The sequence below is a fragment of the Zonotrichia albicollis genome, chromosome Z (genome assembly GCF_047830755.1).
Source record: "Zonotrichia albicollis isolate bZonAlb1 chromosome Z, bZonAlb1.hap1, whole genome shotgun sequence".
Taxonomy (NCBI): Eukaryota; Metazoa; Chordata; class Aves; order Passeriformes; family Passerellidae; genus Zonotrichia; species Zonotrichia albicollis.
The window spans coordinates 51,802,614-51,828,468 of NC_133860.1; the positions used below are offsets into that span (position 1 = coordinate 51,802,614).

Here is a 25,855-nt window from a genome sequence, read left to right on the forward strand (position 1 = left end):
CAATACTGTAGGTTTCATCCTGCCAAAAAACATCCCATTGTCCATAAAATAGATGTGTTGTTCAAACTGTGATGTGAAAATTTGCATAAATAAGAGATGAAGGGAGGAACATCTCTTCAGGGCTAAAATCTGTACTCTTTGCAAGTTTCTGCACAAATATTTATTTCTCTGAGGTATGTGTTGACAGAAAAGGAATTCTTTGTTTTAAAGGGAGATTCGGAAGTGTTTCCATGGAAGGAAAGTTTGAATTCAGTTTTAACGGGCACATTGCTTTTCTCCTTGTCAGTTAACAATCCAATTGCAACTACTTGTAAAGGAGAAAAGTTGTAGTAAATGGTTTTTTCAGCACTACAGGTAGGGCAGTGAAATACTTCCTTGTGGACACATAGTAAGGCAACTTGCCTTCATTCGCCCAGGCAGGATTGTGGTGGATACATAATTTGTTTTTCTTTTCTTCCTGCTCAACCCAGTCATATAGCATCAAGGCCTGCTGTGGCACTGAAGGATTTAAAATCCTCCGTTTTACAAAAGTCACTGCAGTTGAGGAAGGGATCAAATGTTAGCAAGCAGTAGGGTAAGAAAACACACACCCATAGAGCAAAGCTGTGAACACCTCTGTGTGTATGCATGCATGTTCACTCCTCAGATAAAGACTAAATGTCTTTTTACAAACTCTCCATCTCCAATCTAAATTTTGAATCATCCCACATGTGCCTCTGTGACTTGGAGATTTAAATTTTGAAACATCCCAGATGTGCCTCTGTGACTTGGAGCCAATTTTAGGTTTTGTAGGATGTATTTTACCTTGTTGTTTTTTGTTGCTTGGCAGGCATGGATGTCTCAGGGCAATCATCATTCTCAGGTCCTAAGCTATCTGCAAATTTCCTTTGTTTTCAATCTAAAATGTTAAGGCTCTAGTAAAGTTAAAGATGAATGAAAAATCACTCTCCTGAGCTCACACCTTACACGTTGGCATGGTGCCTCACAAAAACCACCTTAATTCATTGGGGAGGAGGACTTCCTGGGCTACGATGGGAGAATTATTAAGTAATAATGTCCATGTGCAATGTTTTGTAACTTGTGAAGATGGAAATTTTGGCTGATTATGAGAAAATGCTAGTATTGTTGACTTTCTTTTACTGCAATTTATTGAAGATCATTTAAATACATAATTCACTCAAGGACAGACTAAAAAAAAAAAAAAACCCCACCACAAAAAAACCCCAACCAAAATAACAAAAAAACAACAACAACAACCACCAAAAAACAAAACAAAACAAAAACAAAAACAAACAAAAAAAAAAACCAGAACAAAAAGCCTGGCTGGCAAGGGCAATAGACTGTGCAGCCTGGAGATTAAACAAGGTGTCAAAGTAAAGAATGGAACTCAAAACATCTTGTGATCAAATGTATCAGTAAAGAAATGTAAGGGAACTTGATCCTGAACAGAACAACAGGGCTCCAGACATACACAGCTCCAAGTAGTTTGGATTCACATTCAGCAGTAAATGAAAAATCCTTGTCTAACAAAATTTTAAGCTCACTGGAAGACAGGCAATTTCCTTACTCTGTGTACATACAGAAGGTAGCACTGGGACACGGCAAGAGGCAAGCAGCACAGCTTGAACAGCAGTAATGATGAGCAGCACTGCAGCCCACCACTGAAACTGGAGAAGGTAGTTAAAATACTATTTTCAGAGCAACAGCAAACCCAAGACCCAAGACAAAAGATACTGAGCAAATTGACACACTCTTCATTCTTTTTATTAGTATTTATTGTTATTGTTATTCACACTTAGACAACTCAGTTACATTAAGTGATTTATATTAAGAACTCTGTATTAGTATGATAAGGTGAGAAAGTGTACATGCCACAGTGAAACATTCTGTAGATAGTGAAGTAGGACCTTGATAGAAGGGATTATTTCCAAGAGCCTATATACAAATAAAGGTAACTTTCATACTATATACAAACTTATATTCACAAAGCATATACTGATTCAGAGATACAAGAGTATAATCTAGTGAATAATGATCCATTCACTTAAACACATGAGAAAAATTGGAATTTTCAGGAGGTTGCCTGGACTTGCGAAATAAAAAATACATGGAAATGTGGTTTTACTTTTAAAGTTAGAAATGAGTAAAGATGGGGGACTTCAGATTTTTCTTACAATAGGCTGAAAATTATGGATGATAAGAGTATGAAAACTACAAAGTGAAACAAACATGCTAGAAACACTTTATTACAAAAATAGCCTCTGATTGTCAATTATAACACACTATTTTCACATCACAATACCATGTCCTGATCTTGCCATCTTAAGTGACAGAAATAATTTTAATTCATGTAAGTCATTCCCCAGAGTCAGGATTGCAAAACTAAAACTGCAACAGAGATCTTGATAATGGAAATGAACACAAAACAAAGTGAAATCCTTTGGCATTACTTAATTTTGATGAGGGATTAAAATAATTGATTTATTTCTATTGGATAACCTGACCCTGGAAACTTTTTCAAAAATTGACAGAAGCAACTCATCTCTTATAAACTTACTAAAACATAAGGAGCTTCCTTTACTCTGATCTCAGTGGGAGAAAACATCAAAGGAGCAGAATGATTTAATTGCTTTATTGGGCCTGACTCTGCAAGCATTTTATTCCTTCTCCTGGGGTGAACAAGGGTAGCAGGATTGAGTCCCTACTGCAAAGGTAGTGTGCAGCATTTTGTACAGCCCCACAGGAAAATTCAAGAGGACGAGGAGCAAACTCCCCTGACTTACTCACAGCATCACTAAGGCGAAACCAGATCCTGCTTTACTGTACATTTATTTGTCAGTGTTTGACATTATACCTTAAACAGAGACATGGAATTGATTCTTTACTTTAAAATTAATGATCCCCTTACTTAGAAACCCCATACTAGTCTTCTGGGTTCTTTATGGCTTCTTTTTGCATTAAGACAACTATGTGACAAAATAAAAATAAAAATAAAATAGTAAAGTGCACAATCTTTAAAAATGTGTACAAATTTCATTGTTGGGATTGGTTTTGTGTTTCATGAGTGGAGAATTTACAATAAATCTACATGAATGTACAGTTCATTTACCAGTCTTGAATTACTCATTCTTGTCCTGGGCTGTTTCACTTATGGCTCGTGTAGGAACGATATGGCCAATTTTGTGCCTGGTCTACCCACACTCCAAGGGATTACATGGCTTCTGGGCTGGGGCTGACCTGTGTCTGACTGGCTGGAGCATGGGCTCAGTGCCATGCTAATGGGACAACACAACTTCTGGAGCAGACACGGCTTGCATCCAGTCAAGCAGGAGCACAGGCAGGGAAGGCTCAAACGACCTGCACCCATCCAGGCAGACAAGTCCTGGGATGCTGCACACTGACACCCAGCAACACACTGCAGACCTACAGGATGGCCTGTCTCAGCTACAGGGCTCTGAGCCACACGTGACTGCTGCATTTGATGGGTGCACTGAACTGCACAACTTCAGTTTGGAGGTGACTCTCAACAGTTCCAATGGAAATGATGGACATCTCAATGCCAATTTTCCTGTAACTGATGGCAACAGGCCCAGAAGGTCAGTTGCCATCAACCAGGCATGAAACCCATGGCTTTTGGAGGATTGGAGCAGGATTCTGCTCCACACTGTTTCAAACTATCCCATTTGATAATCTCAAAGTCACTTTCTGCAAGTATTTTTCTTCAATTTAACTTTCCAGGAATAGCAGAAAAAAAAAGAATCACCTGCTCAAACCATGCCTCAGTTAGTTGTGTCATTGTTATTTACAAGAGGTAAAATTGTTTCCAAGAATACAAGTGAATGTAATTTATCTCTTTGTACATAGCTCCCAGGACAATTAGGTTTGTTATATAACTGCATTTATGAAACACAGGAACTTAAGATAAAAGTCTCTATCTTGTCCAGGTTAACGGCAGAATTCTTCTGTATTTCATTGGGCCAGTTCTTAGAGAAGGGATTATTTCCTTGTTATAAATAAAGAAAACCATCTGATACAGACTCATACTTGACTCAGAACTTAAGTTATATGGACCACAAGATGCTATTTTAAGGAATTACTGCTGAAAGAATAATAATTAAAAAACATTGAATATCCCCTTTTTTGCAAAATATGTAATGAAGTAAAAGACAACCAGAGAAATAATCCCTTAAAAAACACCCAAACATTAATAATATTTCTAAGCATCTATTTTTTCACTGTACTTGGATTAACTACATGTTTAACTTACCACTTTGTGGACCTTCATATCCACACACAACAGTACCATGAGTGACAGTGACCATAAACTACTTCAGAGTAGTGTATGTTGAAATTATATGGTAGGTTCATTGCCATTACAAACAAATGACACCTAGATAAGGTTGCTTGTCACCCACTGTGCTTTATGCTTCATGAAGTTTATGCAGTCAGCCACATCAACTGGATACATAAGCAGAAGCATACAGACACAAGAGCCTGTCTGCACTATAAGAAAGCACTAGCTTTCAGTAAAATAGTTAATTTAAAATACATAGAGCTTTGCTGAAAGATTTTTCCATGTCTACATGTAGTTCTTAAGGAGAGAATCTTCACACCACACTTTTAATCACACTTCTATAGCTTTTGCCAAGTTGTGACCAGGGTGGCTTATGCAGAGGGAAAACAGAATAGTTGTAAGACTCAAGTGGTATTTTGTACCAATGGGGCCCATTCTCATATTTAATTCCAATGAAGTTTGTGCTGAAGACCTTTAAAACTGGCTACAATCTGAGCCATGATCCCATTCAAATGCTACCAGAAATCCCTTCCAAAAATTGTGTTCAACACTGATTCCATTCAGAGATGATGGTGCCACAGAGGGTTGGCTTTTTAATCTGAAGTTGCATTCTTATCTTTCTTCTATATTTCCAAGCTGGTGTCCTGAAAGTGCTAAGCTAGAACAGGATCTTTATCAATGTCAATTTTTCTATTTGTTGTTCATTTATACTTCATAAGGATTATGCAGACAGCAGTAGTGATTGAGTTAGTGAGCACGGGCATACAGGCAGGTGGAAAAGGCTTCAACGCCAGTCAGCTCACTATAGAATTTGGGCAGTGTGAAGGACCAGATCCCTAGTGAAGTTATACAGAACTTTGGCTGAACAAAATAGAACTTTGATTTTTAGGTATGCTTGATTTCTGGGTGTGCAATGTTGAGAAGAGTTCGTGATCCTACACTGAAATAATTATGAACGATGAGAAACACTTTATGCTGGGAAATTTGTTGAAATTGTAAACAGGAATGTTGCAACAAGTGTGTGTGTTTCTGGCAGCATTGAGTCTGGACAACTCACTGACATCCAGTCACTGGATTGGAGCAGCTTTTGACTGTTTTCTCAGCATTCTAGTTTAAGATTGAATTCCTTCTGTGCAGGATAAGGGACTAAGCTTCTCCCTCCATCCCACTCTTCTTTACTAGCCAGCAGAGCTGTTGTCTTGTAATCAAAGAGCATATCAGCATCCAAGTATCCACTAACAGTTTACCCCAGCAGTAGAAAGGTGCCTTGGCAAGTATAATCATTGTTCACAGAAAGCACCTCACAATTGAAATATGTCCTATTACCTCTGGATCTGAGGTACCACTGGCACAGTTATTCAACCATTTGAAAAATGATCTGCCCAACAGATACAAGGCAGTGGGAGCCATGAGGTGTCTTATTCTGGAGAAGGAGAAGTTGTTTATAACACCTTCTTAGGTAAAGATGTGATAGGGACAAACAGACATGGGAAAGAAATGAGACACATTTTAAGACAGTATAGAAATGCCATCACAGAATATCAGTCCTTAATGGTGTACATAGAGATCTTCCTATAAGCTGCTGATGCCAGTTACTCTCTACTTACTATCTGTCCTCAGTGGGGCAGCAGTCTCTGCTGCTGATGCCCTGAGTGCACCAGAGAGCTCTTAGACCTCTGAAGGTCAGGCAGGAGCTTTCTGTTTCCAATGTGGCAGTTGTTACACCATGATGGTATGAAGTTAAAAAAAAAAGAAAGTAGTGTACTACATAGAGATTGGACACTGGTCTGGTTTCTTGATTTGAAATGTCAGATCAGTGGAATCTGGGCATTGCAGTATTTTGTAAGTGCCCACATACACAGCCCTTACTTTGGGTCACTCCTATGTATGATTGCACTTACTAGGGAAAGGATTACCTGTTTTGAGCACTGTCATCAGAAACAAAAGCATTTGGTGACTCCTCTGGAATAGATTGTACTGCGGAGTCAGCTCTGTATTTTGGGACACACGTTTTGGTTGAGGTCAGAATTTGGGTCACAAATCGCTTTAGGCTGCTGTTCTGTCAGCAGAGGGCACCACAGGTGTGTATATCCTGTGTATATACCACAGGCGTGTATATCCGCCCACCTTTCCAAGGCTACACCCCTAGGAACAAATGTTAGAGATGGGCAGCCCTATCGCTAGTACAGGTAACGATTCTGCACCAGTGAAGGATCTTGAATACAAAGACAATTTTTTGCCCTCGATGTGAGAAGCTCACTCTAAAAAGCACTAAGAAATAAGAGATGTTGCTTGTTGTATGGTTAAGATTAAATACTGATTCTGCACGTAGCTAGGACTTAGGAAAATATATGAGTAGCAGACATTGCAACTCCTAGTATCCTTCCTTTATTTCATTAACATCTCACTTTTTTCTTCATGATATCACATAATATTAATATAACTAATATGAATTTTGTACTGATTTCTCTACCATTGTTTTCTGTCAAGTCCTTATTTTCTAATCATACACTGTCACATAAAAACACATATAATAGGAAAACAGTAAAGGACAAAGGGGATGAGTGAGAAACAAACAGTGTGGAGCAGAGAAAAACAGCCAAGACAAAATGTGCTGAGACTTCTGTTACACAGATGTGAGAATGGCATTGCCATTGTGAGCACAATACACATATAAAACAATGATGAAACAGGTCACAGAAATGCACTGAAACTTCATGAACTCTTAATTGCACAAAAGACTTGAACAAACAAATGATGATTATCTGAAATAATTTCTTAACATTCGTTCCAGTCCTCTCATTTTTAAAAAAATCAGCCAAACTACAGAAAGTTAGTTTCTTTCTCCCTTCTTGGCTTTTTCTGCTCTAGGTTTGGACCTTCTCATTCTCTCAGTATCTCAGAAAAAGGATGTTGCATATTCACTCCTTCCTTTCTTTAGACATGTACACTTCCAGCAATACTGAAGAATTTTCATGTAAGTTTCCTGCAGCTCCACTGTATTTAAATTGTGTTTCTCCTACCTAGTTTCAAGATTTATAACAGCAAATGTGAACTTCCCCAGCTTTATACAACAGCTGGAGATCTCTTCCAGCAAATAACTATATGTAGCTGTGAAGGTCCTTACACTCCAAGTATTAGTGAAAGCCTATAAAGTATATATTCACTTAGTAATTAGGCTGCCACTTTATAACTACTTCTATTTTCTTTATGAAATACTATGCATAAGCAAATTAGCCTTTTTATTCTGGCATGAAAAGGCAAACTCATAACAGCATCTGAAAGCCATTGGTACTGTTGATATTGCTGCATTAGAAAAAATGGTGTGTTCACATAGCTGTATGATGTCACTGCATGCTGCGTTGCTATTAGAGAAGAAAGATTATCCCCATTCTGGTCTTTGCATGAGAATGCAATGAAAATCTGCACCAGTTACAGAATGGTCAGGCATCATGGCTCCTTCAGTGCCAGAGTTTCTGGAACCTGAAGAGTTTTGCAAGATGTAAGAAACCACCATTAACATCCTGCTGATTGCCTTTACAGACCTGTGATGCAGATGATCAAAACACTGATGAATTCCCTGGCTTAGCTGAAATCACATCACATAAATCCACTTACGTGAAGAGACATACAAGCCCTTCCCTGTTTGTGACTCATCGCTTGGTGTATGCGTTCCACTCAGGGGTTTCAGCAGGTTATTGGAAAAATCCTGTACCAGGGTGTGTGGGGGGTGGTGCCTCCACAAAGTTAATATTAGCATTCCCCTTGGAAGAGGAGAGCTTTAGGAGCTGAGCACACAGTGTGTCTGTGTATACCACTACAGAGAAGGAGAAATCTGCAGGTAGGTCCCGTAGGCAGAGGAGAAGCAGTAACTTTCACTGCTGCCGCGGGCACGGTGCGTGTCCAGTGCTGAGCAGCGAGGATGTTCTGCAGCAGAGGAACCCTCGGTGCTCCCAGACTCAGCCCTTCAGGCAGTACTGCAATGTCCAGCAGCAGCCATTCTTCAGCTCTGAGACTGACCCTTTATGTCCTTTTCTTTCTTTCATTCTTTCGAAATTGAGGAAGAGAAAATTTACAGATCCATGGGTTATTCCTGCTGCAATTTTCCACTGTGGTTTTTTTTCCGCTGTTTTGTTTCGACATATGTATCTTTTCTTTAATAAATATATATGTTTTGGTTTTTCTTTTTTTTTTTTTCTGTTGAGAAAAAAATAACTTTCCACTCTCCACTTTCCACTAGATGGAGACAGGACACTGGATCACTTTGTCCTCCAGAAGGACACTGACAATCAGGAACACAAAATAAAGCCCAAACATGAGTAAACCCAGGATTTTATTCATCCTCCACTTGCAGGAGGCAATAGAGAGGATGACGAAGAGCAGCATGATGAAGAGGAGGACAATCGCACAGAACAGACCATTGCTGCTGACTGTCACCGGGGCAAAGCTGTTAACCACAGCATACAGGAGCCATGGAAGAGGAAGGCTGTTAAGAAACAGAAAAATTAATTTAAAACATTGCAGAAGTCCAGAAGGGAGCACTAGAAGATTTCTGGTGACAAATCAAAACACAACCAAAGGCTTCCTGCAGAAAGTGAGGCAGGAACATGTTCAACTCTTCTAATAATTGCATAAATATAAATTGTAAGCTTTCTCATGGTTCTTGGAGAGAAAACACGGGATTTTTTGCCCCCTACTCTTCCACCAATTATAGTAGTGAATTATATATCCCTGGCTGGCAAATCACCTGGCATCCTGTCTGTGAAGAGGAAACCCCCTTTTATTTGTTTCTAGATTTCACACTATCTGCTGAAGCTATTTGCACACTCTTTCCAAGAGTCTGCCTGACAGGAGGGTGGGTTGGAAAGAAACATGACCTTGCCATGAAGAACCAGCACTCTGCAAGGCACTGCCTGCAAAATTTCGCCCTTAAATATCTTTGTCCACATTTACTGTATAAACCTCTGTTAAACTGTGAACTTCAATTGAACTTCAGCTTAACTTCTATTTCTGTGCTTGCTGTCATTGCATTTCTCATCTCTCACGCCACAGAAGGAGACAATATCCCTCTGCAAGATGTCAAGCTGAAATAAATATTTAAGACACTGACTGGAGCTTAGCAGGCTTAGAAAGCATGAAGTGAGTTGTGAGAAGCTCACAACATTAAAACTTTGAATAAGCAGCTCTGGAGAGAATAATTTATTACAGCTGCAGTACTAACTACACCAGTCTACAGCTCAACTGTGCCATTTCTGTTGTAAGTGTAGCAGACTGGTGCAGGACAAAACCATTTCCTTTGGCAGGAAGATTAAACATTTTTTTAAAGTAAGAAAGCACTGCAAAAAAGAAATAATTTTGTAATGCATGCCCTGTACTCCAAGTTGGAGGACATGGTTTTCATGCATTTTACAGGTTTGCTGAATATAGATATTTCAAAGACTGAATGCTTCTGCATTAATAGAAAATTGGCTAAGTTTTCCTACTATGTCTAACTACTGCCATTAGCTAACAGATAAAGTAAAAAATATATTTACTATACATTCAAACTTCGGGATCCTTTTTTGTACCTTTTTGCAGATGCTGGTATATTTCCAGCTGTGAAAACCAGGATCTCTTCTACAATCAGGTTGTCTGGCACTGTAACTATGACTAGACCTGTTCTTCTGTTTGCATGTGATAGTAAGAAACAACCAAAGATGGAGAAATTGAAAGTATGGACATGATTCTCAGTGCCTCCATCCTGTGTTGAAGATGGTAATGTGCGAACAAAGACAGAATTTACCTGTGTATTTCCTGCACATTTTTGAAACACTGAGGCATGGATTACACTTTTTCTGAATCTGATCTACCTTGGTCTGAAAAGACCAAAAAAGAATTTGAATTACAACATTATGCCACAAATCATTACCCTAGAGCTGCCATGAAGCAGTGAAACGTAAATATAAAACTTCTGCACAATCTCATGTAGTTTCACATTGTCAGAGCTATAAAAAGGGTCCTTTTTGTTAACAGAGAATTGGGTTGTAATTTTGGGCTTGTCAGGTATAGAAAAAAAAATAATCACATGGCAACAGCAGCCTAAACCAGTTACACAAGACAATGACTTTCTGTTGTTATTACAGCAAACATGTTGAATACTGCAGAGGCAATGAATTATTCCTGATCATCATTTATAAAGAAAGCTCTAGTATAAGCCCAATGAGTGGTAGCAGAAAGCAAACAGCAACCTCACAAAAGTATAAAAAGCTTTGAAATTCCTTTTCGGAACAATGCCCTTGCACAATTTTAAAGTGCAATTCACTTGCCTAAGCCTCTCTGTAACACACCAAAGCAAGGATTAGGCAACAAATTTATAACACTTTTTCATGCAGACATCTATAAACTTCAGAGCACTTGCCACAGTAACATTCGCTTCCTATTTGCATTACTCTGCTTTTTAAAGATTGCTGCTTGTGGGCAATACCACAGCAATGTGCTAAGAACAAAGGACTTGTTTAAAATAGACACAATTTTCTTGGTGTAGAGCTTACCCCACTGTGATGTCAAATATGTTGCTTCCAACAGAACTGGATACAGCCATGTCCCCCAGACCTTTGCGTGCTACAATAACACTGGTAATAAGGTCAGGTATGGATGTGCCAGCAGCTAGAATAGTCAGTCCCATGATTTCTTCAGTAATACCAATGGTCTCTCCAACCTAGAAGAGTTTAAATAAAACCAGAAAAAAGTTTCCTGCAGTAAAGAAATGTTTTCAACTGTCCTGGGCTTTCCCACTAGCTTGGAGAATACCAGGCAAGATCACAGAAATTCTAGTTTTCATGGATTTTCCCATGTATCAGGAGAAAGGTAAGGCTTTGAAATAGAAGCATAAGATATTGACAGGCAGTTGCTGATAGTTCTGATGCTACAAGAATGATCAAGTCCTGTGCTCAGGCCAACCACAGCTCTCCAAGCTACTTTTCATTTAGTGAGTACTGATTTACTTTATCCATTGGTACAGCTCCTGAAATAAAGCAGCACCTAGCAGGAGATAGATGGACTCTGATTAGAAATGATCTTTTACAGTGCAAAACATAATGCAGGGCTTTTATTTAGTAAGAGTATCACCTCCTTACCTGGTGTGCCCACCAGACCATCAAGTAAGAAAAGAAGGCAATCCAGCTGATAGAACCAAAAAACGTGATGGGAAAAAATTTTCTTGATGTCTGAAACAGAAAGAAGGAGGAACAGTGAAAACCTATATTGAAGGGTGATATGCCATACTCTTAATTCCTTCTCAATATGAGAGTGGCTTCTCATTATTTCTTATGGCCTGTTCTAAGCAACTGTTCTGATCACCATCAGATTATCAGATAAATACCTGTCAAGAAAAGTAAGAAACAGAAGCCCTGACATTGGTATATATGTACCTCATCCTTCCAATTGCTTCAGTCATAAAATAAGATTTCCTAAGAACTTGTATGATGACTGGCAAGTTCTGGGTTGTCACTTTTATCATTATTTGTTATGATGCAGTTTGCATATGTGTTTAGCTCAATAGTGGTTTGACTTCTAAATTTCTTAATAATTTCATGTTTCTTCAGAATGAATGTTTTCAAATTGCTTCAACAGGTGCCAATATCTTTCCATGCTTCATTTTGCAGAGAAATGTAATGTTATAATGCCATAAAAGCATGCAAAACATACTGCCAGGCCCTTCAATGAATTAAAAACTCTCTTTAACTTAATTTTCATTTTCACTGTTTCCCTTACTTGTGTAAGATTTTGAACAGACAGTGTTCTTGCAGCCAGCGAATGGGTTATATTCAGATTAATGATTTATTTTGGTTTCTGTTCTTTCCAATCTTATGCATTTTCCATATTACCTATTAACTAACTGAATCTATGTAACAAAAAGAGGTCAAGCTAACTACTGAAAGAAGGGAACAAAATTGCAGTACTGCACCAGGCAATCACTATCTAATCAAATTAGTACTCAGAATTAAATTCGTCCTGTGAATGAATTCTAACAGTCTTTCTTTATGGTCATTGACCTTTTGAATGCAGATCTTACCCTAGATGATTTCTGACATGCGACTAGCAGAGTCCTGCAAAATTGAATGAATAACCAGTAAGACTGCCTGTGGAAGTAAGTTAATACCACTCTAAATGCCTCTCGCAGCTGCTGCTCAGTCCTGCAGTACTTCTTCCCATTTAGTCCTCACTAAATCCACTTCCACTCCAGAATTTTTTTGCCCCCTTTCACTGCAGGTCATGCCCCTGCTGCACCAGGAGGCTCACTAAGACTGTGGATCATTCCTAGGTGTTGTGGAAGTATATGGGATTGCAGGGCTTTCCCTCAGTGTGTCCAAAATACCACTTGTTCTGATTCAGATTCTTCAAGCCGTAATAAACACTTCTTTTTTTAGGGAGTTTACAGAGCTGCACAGTCAGCTTTCCTTATATAACAAACTCAACAGACATTTGTATGAAACAGTTTCACATTTAGGAACTGATTAGAACAGAATCAGAGGGTGGCTGTAGACTAAAAGATGATGAGTGTATTCGGCTGGCCATTAGAGCTGGTCAAGCAGGAATGTCACTGTGTTTTGCCAGCTGAACCTGGAAACAAAGAGGCTGGTCTGTACTCAATGGGACCGTGTAGACTTTCTGCTGATGGAACTGGAACGAGCTCGGGATTCTAACAGATGTAAAAAGGGTAAAGTCAGCAGTGCCAATTGTGCACACTCATCTACAGCATGGGACAAATAGAAGGTCCATATCTGTTCCATCAGCAGGTGCAGCTGCTGGCAGTGCTACAGAGCACTAACTCATTTCCTGGGTGTACTTTGCATAATGCTAAATGTCCTCCTGAAAACCAAGCATGTTGACTAACACAACCTAAAAAATTTCACAACTGAATATACACAGAAACACACATTAAAAACGGTACAGATTTAACAACACTACCAGAGGGATGGAACACCTTTTCTGTGAGGAGAGGCTAAGAGAATTTGGATTGTACAGCCTGGAGAAGAGAAGGCTTTGGGGTCATCTAATTGCAGTCTTCCAGTACCTACAGAAAGCCTCTGAGAGAGACTTTTCACAAGAGCATGTAATGACAGGACAAGAGGACTAGAAAAGTAGAAAAAAAGAAGGTTTAGATTGGACATTAGGAAGAAGCATTTAGTATGAGGGTGGTGAGACACTGGAACAGGCTGCCCAGAGAAGCTGAGAATGCCCCATCCCTGGCAGTGCTCAAGGCCAGGTTGGACCAGGCTTAGAGCAACCTGGCCTAGTGAAATGTGTCCCTGCCCATGTCATGAGGGTTGGAACTAGATATCTCTAAGGTTCCCATCCAACCCAAACCATTTTATGAATCTGTGATTCTAAACTTCCTCATAATATAAATAACTGAACACCTGTGGGAGTAAAAGTGGTCCAGTAGGTGTTTTAAATAGATTACTCTTAAATAATAAGATACCCTTAAATAAACAGATACCCTTAAATAATCACTACAGCACCTGGAAACATCCTTTTCATATAAATTCCAATCTACTGTCACAAGCATTGTTTTCAGAAGTACTCAGAGTACTTTGGTTGATCTATTTCTTAATTGCTTCTTAAATCATTACAGAGTTACTTTTTCAGAAGAGAGTTCTAAATTTCTGTCAAACCAGGAAATATGATAATGAGCTTATCATAATGGAACCTATATTAATGGAACCTCCTCAGATGGAATTTTAATTTTAAAATCAAAATTTTATATGCATTGGGGTACAGAAGACCGTAATGCGAAAAGGAACACGATTTGAAAGAAACATATCAATTGCTGTTATAATGATCTGACACCAGTGGGAGCAGAATTAAGACTGGTGGAAATAAATTAATCTAAATAGCCATTTCTCTTTTAAAACTAAGCAGCTAGCACTTTTTTTTCACCATTCCTCGTAGTCAACTTTTCCAACGTCCAACATTTTCCATGTTCCTTGCAAAAGCTCCAATCTTTTGGCAAGACATATGGTTAATGAGACAATGAAGCAATAAACTTGTTGGAACTGGTCACAAAAGCTGTACAGAGCACCTTGCAGCACTGCAATTTGAATGATCACTGCACAATACTCAAGATTTAAGCATACCCTGGCTTAAGCAAAACTAATAGAATACACGCCGGTCAATAATAGCTCTCTGATGGTGTGATTGTATACATCAAATGGTTCTTGCAAAACAAGGGGAGACTGCCTGAGTCAGACACCCAGAGAATTTGGATGGCTAAGAACTATGAGCCAGTAACTTTGCAGCATGTGTACTCCTCGCCTGTCTTAGCTAATCCTCTCCCACTAAAATTAACTGATAAGCAGCAGTCTAAGATACTTTAATAGGCTTAATGTTTAAATTACCTATTTTAAAATGGGGAGCATTTAAATTCAGAAAGGGCAAAATTAAAAGCTTGTACATTTTACAGGAGATGAAATCAAAAATGGAATCCACAGATACTGCTCTACAATATGCATATAGATGAAAATTTGAAAAAGCCATAACCAGAATGCTGATTCTGTTCTGTAAGCTGGATTTTATTCCAGACTGTAACAATAAATATCATGCTTGTTTTGTAACTAGTTTCAGCATTCTTTTATGTATTTTATGTATATAGATTTATGTAATTTCTACTCTCTAGCTCTTTGAAATACCAAGAGCTGCCAATTCCAAGAATTTTCCTACAAGTATTAGTCAGAGACAGCAGACAGCAATACTTCTCTCCATCTTTTTCAGTAGTTGTTGTGGTGGTTGTCTGGTAAAGACAGAGTGCAGGGTTTGTTAGCAATTGGCTCTTTTGTGGTCGAAGAAACAGATAAATGAGAGAAGCCATGGCCTATTCAGTTCATCTGCTATTTTCCCTTAACAAAAGTAGAAGGATTTTGTAGTTCCACTGCAGATTAGATGGATTGGTACTGTTCCTGTCTATCAGAAACCTTAAGAACATTTTTCTTGATACATTTCTATACATTTGTTTACTGCCAATGTCTGAAAAACAGGGCTTTAAGTAGCAAAAATAATCTAGATATGAAGGCTTTTCTTCTAAGAACTTGATCCTGGAAGGTAGTATGTGCTGAATAATGTGGAAGTTAACTCTTTTAATTTTAGCCAGCATTATTACTAACATCTTTAACCTGAATGATTCACATGTTTGCCTTGTTCATAAATGTATCTGCATTGCAAAGTTTGATCTTTCTTTCACACTTAACAGTGCTTAACTCTGATTACTCAGAATCTGTTCTTCTAACTGGATCTGTACAGGAACATGTTGTCCTTGTCCCCTTGGTAACAGTGCATCTCTGTATGGCAACAAGAGTTCATGCAAGTTGTAGCTCTTTGTTTATAATGGGAATTTGCAGAGATAGAAGGAACTCCCCAATATGGGTCCAGTGACGGCAGGACTGGAGCCCCAAGAGCCATTTTTGTGGCCAGTAATGCAAAGGGATGGACAGTAGAGTAAGGTTATAAGAAAATAGGTGGTGTTCAGTATCTGCTCCTGACCTACTGGGGCGTCTTGGCCACATAATTCTTCTTTCAGTCTTTCAACATCTGTTACTCCAGGGTATGGGCAGTTACATATGTGACCTTTACAGAGCCACTGGGGAAACAAACCATTAGTACAGGAAAAATAGCCATTAGTGGTTAAAACACCTGAGCAAGAACTCAGGAAAAAAATTCCCTAAGGGCACACCTACCTCTGGGATATGCTAACAACATTATTGATGTTATAGTAACAATTTTAATATATACTGGCTTAATGTGAGCAGGTGTTATTAAGGCACTAAACACATAAAACATCTAAGCTAGTCAATCAGCTGACAGTTAGCTGAACTAATGCATAATCTACTTTAAGTATACAAAAATCTGCATATATGTGCACGACAGCATAATAAGAGAGCAGGATTTTGCTAACTTTAGAACCAGAGACTTTGTCTACAAAATAATTTTTCTAGAGCTTCTGGGTTTCATGGAACTAAATGTACCTCAGAATAGGACAAATAAATGCAGGGAAACCATCTCCTTTGTGTGGAGATAAAATATACACTAGAAAAAAGACTCTAGATAGAAGGAAGAACTTATTGAAAAGTGGACACCCACAGAGGATGCCAAAGGCTCCATATGGTCTTTCAAATCTGTATATAGCACACAAGCATTCACTTTATATATGCATATGCTAATCTGAGCATCCTGATGCAGAATTTGGGTTTCTGACTAAAATTATCACACTTGGAAATCGAGCCCCTGATGGCAGACCTGTCTAAAAAGTCTAGTTGAGTATGATTTTAGGTTTGCTTTAACTTTTATCTCACAGATTTAATTGAAAACTGTTTTCTGATGCACATGCTGAGCTGTGATAGCAGGCATCAGTTTTGTTAGGAAGGGACTAGTGGGGATGGCACACAGAAATAAGTGAGAATATTTTGAAGATACATTAATGAAGCATACTTAAAATGTTAGATAGTTTATGCAACTGTCTGGTTAATTCTTTGACACCAATGTTCAAAGTAAGCAGCTTGTCATACTGATACAGTCCATCACCTCTTCTATTAATTTACATGTAATTACAAACTACACTTTTTCCTGTATAAACTACACCTTTCAGTGAATGAAGTTTTAAAACTTTGTTTTTAAAACTTGTCTATCTGGAACATGCATCCATGTTTATCTTTTGTGGTATGGCAAGGTGTTCCAGCTGCTGGATGTCAGCATGGAGTTCTGTTGTGAATGGTACTAGTGTTAATAATTACATGCATCACAAACTTGCAGGCAACTTGTCAAGATATTCACTTCCCAAAGCTATTTTTGAAAAAAATGTTCTCATTTGTACACTACAGAATATTGAATAAGCTACAGGTCTATTTTCATTAGCTTCAGATTTTCAAAATTCAAAACAATGCCCATAAATATTCCTCACTAATTTTATATCAAATTATGAAAAAATTACAAGGATAGTTTTGAATGATGAAAGGAGGGCATACATTCAGAAATAAATAATTTTTAAATTCATGCAATACGTTCTGTGTGTTATGTAACAAAAGTGATTTCCAGAGTTTTCTGGAATCTTTAAGAAAAAGAAAGCTTAGAAATTGGAAAGGGAAAAAGCATGCGAAGGGAAAGAAGGGTAAATGTCACTTTATAGCCTTTGGAACCTTTTATCTAAAAAAAGTCAGAGATCTTATTTTAGCTTCTTTCTTGCACTGAATTGCAGTTTTTCAGTGTGTGGGATGGCAGGAAGGTTTTTCACTATGTGTGAGGAGGAAAGAAGAATTCAGGGTGTTGATTTATAAACTTATATGCTGTGCATGCCTCTTGCACCAGTTTTTAACCTGTTTTTGATCCAGAAAGGAAAAGAGATTCAAACGCCACTAATTTTTTTTTTTTTTTTCAGGTCTTGATGCTCTCTCTTTTGCTTTCCATGAGCCTTCCCAGTCAGGTCGATTTGTATATGTAAGTATAAAAGTGGTAAGCCTTGGTAAACTGTCAGTCTTACATTACTTCAAGCTGTGTTTAGGAAAAAACTAGTAAGTATTTTATACATGAGGACTTAAAAATCTCATCCTAGTATGAAAATTACAAGATTATGGATGGAAGAAAAAGGTCTAATAGAACATATGTTTGAACTACAGAAAAGATTTAGTCTCTAAAAGCCTTCCAGTCATATCCTTTAGGGCACTGCAGATAGACAGATCCTCAGCACTCACGTGTTCTGCAGAGATTCAAAAATACAAATGTGAAGGCCCCAAAGAATTTTTCAGACCGTTCACTTTATATCATAAAGTATAAGTGAGTACAAATCATAATCTTTATAGAGCTACTAACAACCAGCTGCTCATAAACACCCATTTGCCATTTGGAGATTTGAATGCTAACATTGTGCCCTCTTCTTCAAAGAAGAAACAATCAGAAAAACCTGATAGCTCTAGGTTTTTTTTGGCATTTAACTAGAGAGCCACCCTTTTGTGCAGTACACACTGACTTACAACAACAGTTACTTACAGGTTTTCTGACGTCTGGCAGGGTAGCCCACAGTGGAAAAACAATGGGTAACACCAGAAGATAGGTGACCTGCTTGCGTGGGGTTTCAGGCCAGGCCAGGCTGAGAGGCTGTTCCTCCTCATCCTCTTCATTCTGTAAGAAAAGCTCCAGTGAGCAGATTATCAAAGTGGATGAATGAAGTTAGGGATTCTTTCAAAAGGAGTTCAAGGACAGCGTTGTGTTTCAGGGAGAACACAACATGTCTGAAAACACTGCATTAACACCACAGCTACCTACCAGCATTACCAACATTAGCCAGGACACACAAAAAGAGACTTTGGCCAGACTGCGAGGGATCCCTACGGCACAGGCTGCCTGAGCATGTCCACTGGTGGACAATGTGGGTGGTCCCTTGGGATGCACAGGGTGTCTCTGACAGGTGTTCCCATGGCTCTCCCTTGGGATGTGGGCTAGTCTAGTCATGGGTTAAGACTTGTCTGGGCTGCACCAAGCCTGGCCACACAGACAAGAGAGAGAGCATCTGTGCACACACACACACACACACACACACACACACACACACACACACACACACCTTTACGTGCGCATGTAGATATGTACATTTACCTAACTTCTTAAGCTTTTGAGAGTAACTTGAAACCTTACTATTAAATATACATGCACACGTATGTTGGTATGTGTGGTCTTCTCCACAGGTGGACAGGGTAAGTCAGGCACCTGTGGAGCTCCAGTGCTAGGCTGCTGGGGTCAGACTGGGCTGCTCAGGGCTTTGCCCATTCAAACTGTGAGACCAACAAGGACAGCGATGGCCCAGCTTCTCTAAACCCCAACACTGTTGCCAGGTTGCCTGTATGAGGAAAGGGCTTCTCCTTGTCTCTACCCAAAGACTCATGTGTTCAGACCAGTCACAACACAGCAGTGTTCCTAACAACTTGGTGCTAAAACTGAAGACACTCCTCTCCAATTTGTGTCACTGATTTTCACACTGGTCCCTAGTTTCCATTTATGTGTCAGCTGCCCACCTGTCATCCCTGTTATAGAGTAGGTGTATAGGAACCCTCTCCTATGACAGCAAAATTTGGCTTCCACACACTCCTCTTTCTGCTAACAAAGACTGCAGACTGCTAGCTAACAAAATGGAGCAAGTATAGTGGGCATGACTCAGCCTTTTGCACACAGGTATTAAAATAACATTTAAATTGTTAACATAGGTAGGTGATGCCTCCAGAACTGCACATAAATTTCAGAATCAGGCAACTGAAAAAACAGCCTGAATACTACTTTCAAACAGATGCGTACAATGCAAATGCTGTTAAACCTTGGAAAGATTTCTACAGAGCTCAATGAAAGCTAAAAAAGTCTGAAAAAGTGCACCCAATGATAATTGTTTGACAACATGAGTGATATAATGATGACTTTTTCAGATAGTGTTCTTGGGTTTTATTTTTGAAAAAAGATACTAATTGAGAAATGTCCACAATATGCATGTTATTCCCCCCATAGATTTATAATCAGTTTTCTTTTAAGTTATTGCCCTGTATTAAGGTTTATGCTTACATAAACCTTATGACAATGCTATATAAAGCAATCATTCAAATTTTAACACCAGCTGTTCTTTTCTAAGCAAAAGAGTTATTGATGAAATGTCATCATATGTTGGTATTGTTAATAACATTCTATTTACTGCCAGTTTTGAAGAACTGATCTTGATTATTCCACTATTGTGAACTTCTGAATTGTTGAACTGCCTGAACTGATCAGTACCTACAGAAGCAAGCTCAGCTCTTAGCTTGGGCTTCTTCACCTGACATCAATTGTCAGGTGGAAGCAAACTCCTATTTACCTCTTGACACACTAATGAGTTGCAGCTACTTTTGAGTTGCGTGTTAATGTTAACAGAGGACAATATTTTGCTAAGCCCTATACTTTGTGAAACTCCCAAGTTGCACGATTGTATGAAAACAGTAAAGTACATAGGTCATAATGGCTATAATCATTAAAAACATTTTAAAAATGTATGACCACAATTTGTAGCACTCAACACAGTACTTCAGAGACTCTGGAACTGCTTAAGAGGCTAGCTTTTGCCTTTAGCTTTCAGCTCCTCACTGAAATGGACACACTATGCTTCATTGCTGGAAATTTACTGAAGCCTGACTTTAGAGGAACTGAGCTAGAGAAGAAGTTTATGAGGCTACTTCCCAAACCCAAATCCATTCACTTTCCATTCTGGTTGATGCTTTTGGGGTGGCAAAATCCACCTGAGACACAGGCTCAGCTTTGAATTATGATGACTGAGATAAAATTTGAGCACAAAAGGACCAATTGAAGGGTTGCCTAGGTAACTCTTTCTGAATGGCCTCTGTGTAATTCAATCAGCCAACTCAGCTGGAATAAAGCTTTCTAAGTGACTGCTGCATAAACAGCACTGAGTGGCAAAGTACTTCCTGAAATGCCATCTTTAGAGATTAGCCATGATTAGCAGTTATATTTAATCACAACAAAACTTTATATTAGTCTGAGTTTGCACATAAGTCTTAAAAATATCTAGACAGTAATGCCTATGTTAGTTCAAGCAATCCTGTACAGTACACACATAAGGCTCAACACTGGGCCTTGTTCTATTCTCATGACTGTGTCAAACACCTCTGGGTGTGCATGACCACAGAGGCAGTGTGAGTGGCTGTTGCAAAGAGCCATAAAGAATTGCTTTTGGGCATTGCCAGATGTCTCCTGAGAAACCTTGATCTATCTGTTCAAGATTTTTCCCCTTTCAGTTGTCCTCCATCATCCCTTTCCCCAAGACAACTATCCCCAAATTATAATGTCAAACACAAGCTCACAGTGCAGGCAAAACACTTTTTCTTGCTGTTTAACTCCAGGATACATTACAGATGTTGCAGAATGGATATTCTTTTCCCATTTTGTAAATTGGATTTGGCATCTGATTTTCAACACTGACCAGTGGAAGTAATGAAGTTCAAAGTATTTGTAGATCTAGCTTCCATGAATTTCAAAGCAATACTAAATTTTCCATTGATGTTGAAGAAAAGAATGGGAAATCATTTCGGCAGCTCTAAAACCACACAAATGCGGGTGTCATGCTGTGGACTAAGCAGCAGCGACAGGAAATGACTCAGCACAGATTTATGGCAGAGACAGCATGCACTGACTGTGGCTCCAGCCACATACATACTGAATATGCACTATCACAGTTTGTACAAACTAATCATGAAAATATAGTTTTATTTCTGTACGATGAAAACTCTGTACTTGCAATGTTCAGTCGGAGCATATTCTGCAATTCTAAGAAGAAAGCACAATTATAACATGATATATACTGAGGAATTCAATTGCCTAAACACATACGATGCTACCATTTTAGATACCTTCTGGTATCTGCCTTGACCTCTACATGCTCTAACAGAAGTGAAGGATATTCTGCTCACTTTGTGACACACCTGCCACCACTGTGCAAAGATCTCAATTTTTTTTAGGGCAGCTAAAGTGCTACTACCTACCCATCTCCACTCCAAATCTCATTCCCTGCTATGACTCAGTAGCTAATTAACTTCAATGATACTGGACTGGACATATGGGAAAGCTGCACCACCTGATATGATGAACTCTGGTGCTAATCCATTAGAAAGAAATGCAGCATTAGGTCAGAACAAAAGCCAATTTACACCAGTATCTTACAGATATGGGCATTCAGAGACTAAGCATTGGAATATGGCATATTTTTCATCTTCCACCAATTCATACAATCATAACAATATTTAGGCTGGGAAAGACATTTTAGATCATAAAGTCCAATCATTAAGAGAACACTGCCAGCTACATAATGAAATCACGTCCCCAGCCACCATACCTACACATATTCTAAATACTTCCATGAATGGTGGCACAACCCCTTTTATGCTAGATAATTGATCCAATGCTTGACAATCCTTTCCATGAAGCAATTGTTGTAATCTCTGATCTAACTTTCTCTGACACCTCTTGAGGCCATTTCCTCTTGTCTTGTCACTTGGTGCTTGGGATAAGAGGTTGACTCCTACCTGGCTATGCCCTCCTTTCAGGCAGTTGTAGAGAGTGATAAGGCTTCCATTGAGCTTCATTTTCTCCAGGCTGAAAGACCCACCTCCCTCAGCTGCTTCCTACAGGACTTGTGCTCCATCACCAGCTCCATTGTCCTTCTTGGACACACTACAGCAATTCAATGTTTTTCTTGTAGAGAGGGGCACAAAAGTGAGCACAGGATTTGAGATGTGGCCTTATCAGTACATCAGGAAAATCCCCTGCCCTTGCTGGCCAACAATCGCTAATATGAGCCAGGATGCCACTGGACGTCTTGGCTACCTGGGCACACAGCTGGCTCGTGATTAGTTGCTGTAGGCCAGCACAGAATCACAGCATCACAGAATATCAAGGCTGGAAGAGACCTCTGGAGATCTAGACTAAATGACTAAATGACCCCTTCTTTCCCACCATGAAGTTTTTCATTCCCCAGCCTGTAGCATTGTTACATAGGATTGATCTGACCCAAAGGCAGGCCACAGCATCTGGCCTTCCTGAACCTCATACCACTGACCTCAGCCCAGGATCCAGCCTGTCCGACCCCTCTGAAGAGCCTTCTTACCTCCCAGAAAATCAACACTCCCACCCAAATTGCATCACCTGCAAAGTGACAGGGTGTACTAGATCCCCTCATCCAAATTATCAGTAAAGACATTAGGCAGGACAGGCCCCAGAACAGAGGCCTGGAGAACACCACCAGTGACTGACAGCGGGATTTAGCTCCATTCACCACCACTCTTTGAGCCCTACTGTCCACACCCAGTTGACCCCTCCACACCATGGAAAGCCAGTATCTCCAGAGGAATGATGTGGGCAATGGTGTCAAATGCTTTACTAAGCTCCGGTAGACAACATCCATAGCCTTTCCCACATTTACTATATGAGTCAATTTGTCACAGAAGGAGATCAGGTTGGTCAAGCAGGATCTGTGTCTGACAAACCCAGGCTGGCAGGGCACGATCCCCTTGATGTCCTGCATGTGCTGTGTGATGGCACTCAGGTGATCTGCTTCATGACCATCCCTGGCATTGAGGTCACACGGATAGGCCTGTAGTTCTCCATTCTCCTTCCCACCCTTCCTGTAGCTGGGCATCACATTTGCCAACTCCAGTCAACTGGGACCTCCCTGGTTAGCCAGGACTGCTGTAATGATGCCAAGTGGCTTGTGAGCACTTCCATCAGCACCCTCAGTACTCTTGAGTGGATCCCATCCACTCAAGATTCAGAGATTCATGTGTGTTAAGCAGTACAGCAAGTCAATGGCCATTTCCCCTTTGATTACGGGGGCTTCATTCTGCTCCCTATCCTTGACTTCCAGCCCAGGGGTCTGATTGACCCTGACGACAGCCAATCTTGCTGTTAAAGAATGAGGCAAAAAAAGGCATTCCATACCTCTGCCTTCCTCCTATTCCTTGTTGCAACGTTTGCTATTGTATCCAAGAAAGGATGGAGATTGTCCTTAAGCCTCCTTCTGCTGATGTTGTCTTTCTAGAACACCTTTCATTTCTAGAAACACCTTTCATTGTCTTTAACTGCAGAAGCCAAATTAAGTTCTAGATGGGCTTTGGCCCATCTAATTTTTTCCCTGCATTACCTCACAATATCCTTGTAGTCCTCCTGAGCTGCCTGTCCCTTCTTCCAAAGGTCATAAACTCTCCTTTTTCTCCTGAGCTCAGCCTGAGCTCTGTTCAGCCAGGCCAGTCTTCTTCCCAGACAGCTCCTCTTTCAGCACATAAGGACAGCCTGCTCCTGCACCTTTAAGATTGTTTTCTCAAACAATGTTCAGCCTTCCTGCAGTCCCTTGTCCCCTTGGAACCACATCCCAAGGAATGCTATCAGCCAGTCCTGTAAACAGGCTGTAAAAGTCTGCCCCCTGGAAGTCCCAGGCAATTCTGGCAGTTCTGCTGACCCCTTCCTTACAGCTCTGGGAACAGAAAGAGGCTCTCCTTTTGTGGTCTCTGTGCCCAAGATGGACTCTGGCCACCACAGCTCCCTCTAATCCTCTGTTCACAGGCAGCAGGTCCAGCTGGGCACCTTCCCTGGCTGGCTTCCTCACCCACCCTGAAAGAAGTTACAAAGGCATGTTTCAAACAGCTCAGAAACCTCCTGGGCTGTCCCCTTTCTGCTATGTTGTATTTCCAGCAGGTGCCTGATATGCTGAAGTGTCGCAGAAGAAAAACGTCCAGCAATTGTAAGACTTCCTCCACTGCTTTTAGCATATTTTTGTCTCCCTCTTTGAACTGGTTGGATGGTCTATACTAGACTCCCACCAGGATATTGATTTTGTTAGTCTTACCTATATATACTCAGCCCTTTTATCACCATCATCAAGCTCTGGAAAGTCAAATACTCCGTTAACAAACAGGGCAGCCACGCCACCTCTTCTTCTTTGTCTATCCCTTCTGAAGAGTTTATAGCCACCTATTGCATCACTCCAATTGTGTAAGTAATCCCACCATGTTTATGTCACTGCAATTACATGATAGCTTTCCATCTGCTCAATGGCTTCCAGGCCCTCCTGTTTGTTGTGCATGCTGCATACATTGGTGTAGATACACTTTAGGTGGGCTACCAGTCCTGTCATATATTGGGTGGGAAGGAGCCTTAATTACTATGTGACTGTTCTCAGGTGCTTGTTGTTTCTAATGGATTGATGATGATTAGGTCTTTCCAGCTGTATATGGATCTTGACCTTCCACTGGCACCGAGATGGTGAAGGTGCAACGTGAATTAGGACAGGGACATTTCAAATGTGCTTTGGTGTACTCAGCACATGACAGAGCAGACTGAATCCAGGACTGCAATAGCACGCTGCTCCTCAAACATTGATGTGCCACTCTTAGGCTTATCTCTAACATGCCTGGTTTCATTCTTTTCTTCTTTCAAATCTAGTTTAAGGCTCTTTCACTAAGCCCTGCTAACCCTTTGCCCCTTTGAGACAGGTGTACCCTGTCTGTCATCAGCAGGCCCAGACTTGTTTAAGCCGAGTTATGATAAAACCCCCTAAATTTCTGCTGGTGATACCATTCTTGGAGCAAATTATTGACCTTCTGCGTCTTCCTGTTTCTTCCAGCATCATGTCCTCTGACTGGAAGAATACAGAATGACATACTTGTACTCCTCATCTCTTAACTAGTCATGAAAGATTTAGGCATAGCTGCATTAGATCTTCACATATAATAGTTATTATTGTGTTTCCATGAAACCCTTACTAATTCTGTCATAATTCTTTTCACTCTTTATGCATAGCATCCTAATTTCTTCTTGCTGGTGTTTGAGACTGTCTTTTTGTTATAGGGGCATCTGCAGTGCTGAATATCAAATGTATACTAATGCCTAGATGGGATAAATGTGGTACCCTGGCATACATTTTATTGTTGTTATTATTATTATTAAGGACAATAAGGAAATGAATCCTCTATTAGGAAAATGCCCTCCTTGCATCTTAAGAAATGAGATTAGAAGTGC

At 39.8% G+C, this 25,855-nt stretch overlaps 1 protein-coding gene across 5 annotated transcripts in view; it reads right to left on the reverse strand.

The window, feature by feature from the left end:
- Window positions 1-8,423: 8,423 nt before the first annotated feature.
- SLC24A2 (solute carrier family 24 member 2) overlaps window positions 8,424-25,855 on the reverse strand; it is a 106,499-nt gene continuing 89,067 nt past the window's right edge. For all 5 annotated transcript variants that reach the window (XM_074532358.1, XM_074532361.1, XM_074532357.1 and 2 more), the window contains 4 exons: window positions 18,308-18,439; window positions 11,410-11,499; window positions 10,825-10,991; window positions 8,424-8,780 (listed from right to left, as the gene is read on the reverse strand). In XM_074532358.1, the coding sequence (XP_074388459.1) occupies window positions 8,531-8,780; window positions 10,825-10,991; window positions 11,410-11,499; window positions 18,308-18,439 (639 nt within the window). In that variant the 3' untranslated portion in view covers window positions 8,424-8,530. The remainder of the gene's footprint in view (window positions 8,781-10,824; window positions 10,992-11,409; window positions 11,500-18,307; window positions 18,440-25,855) is intronic.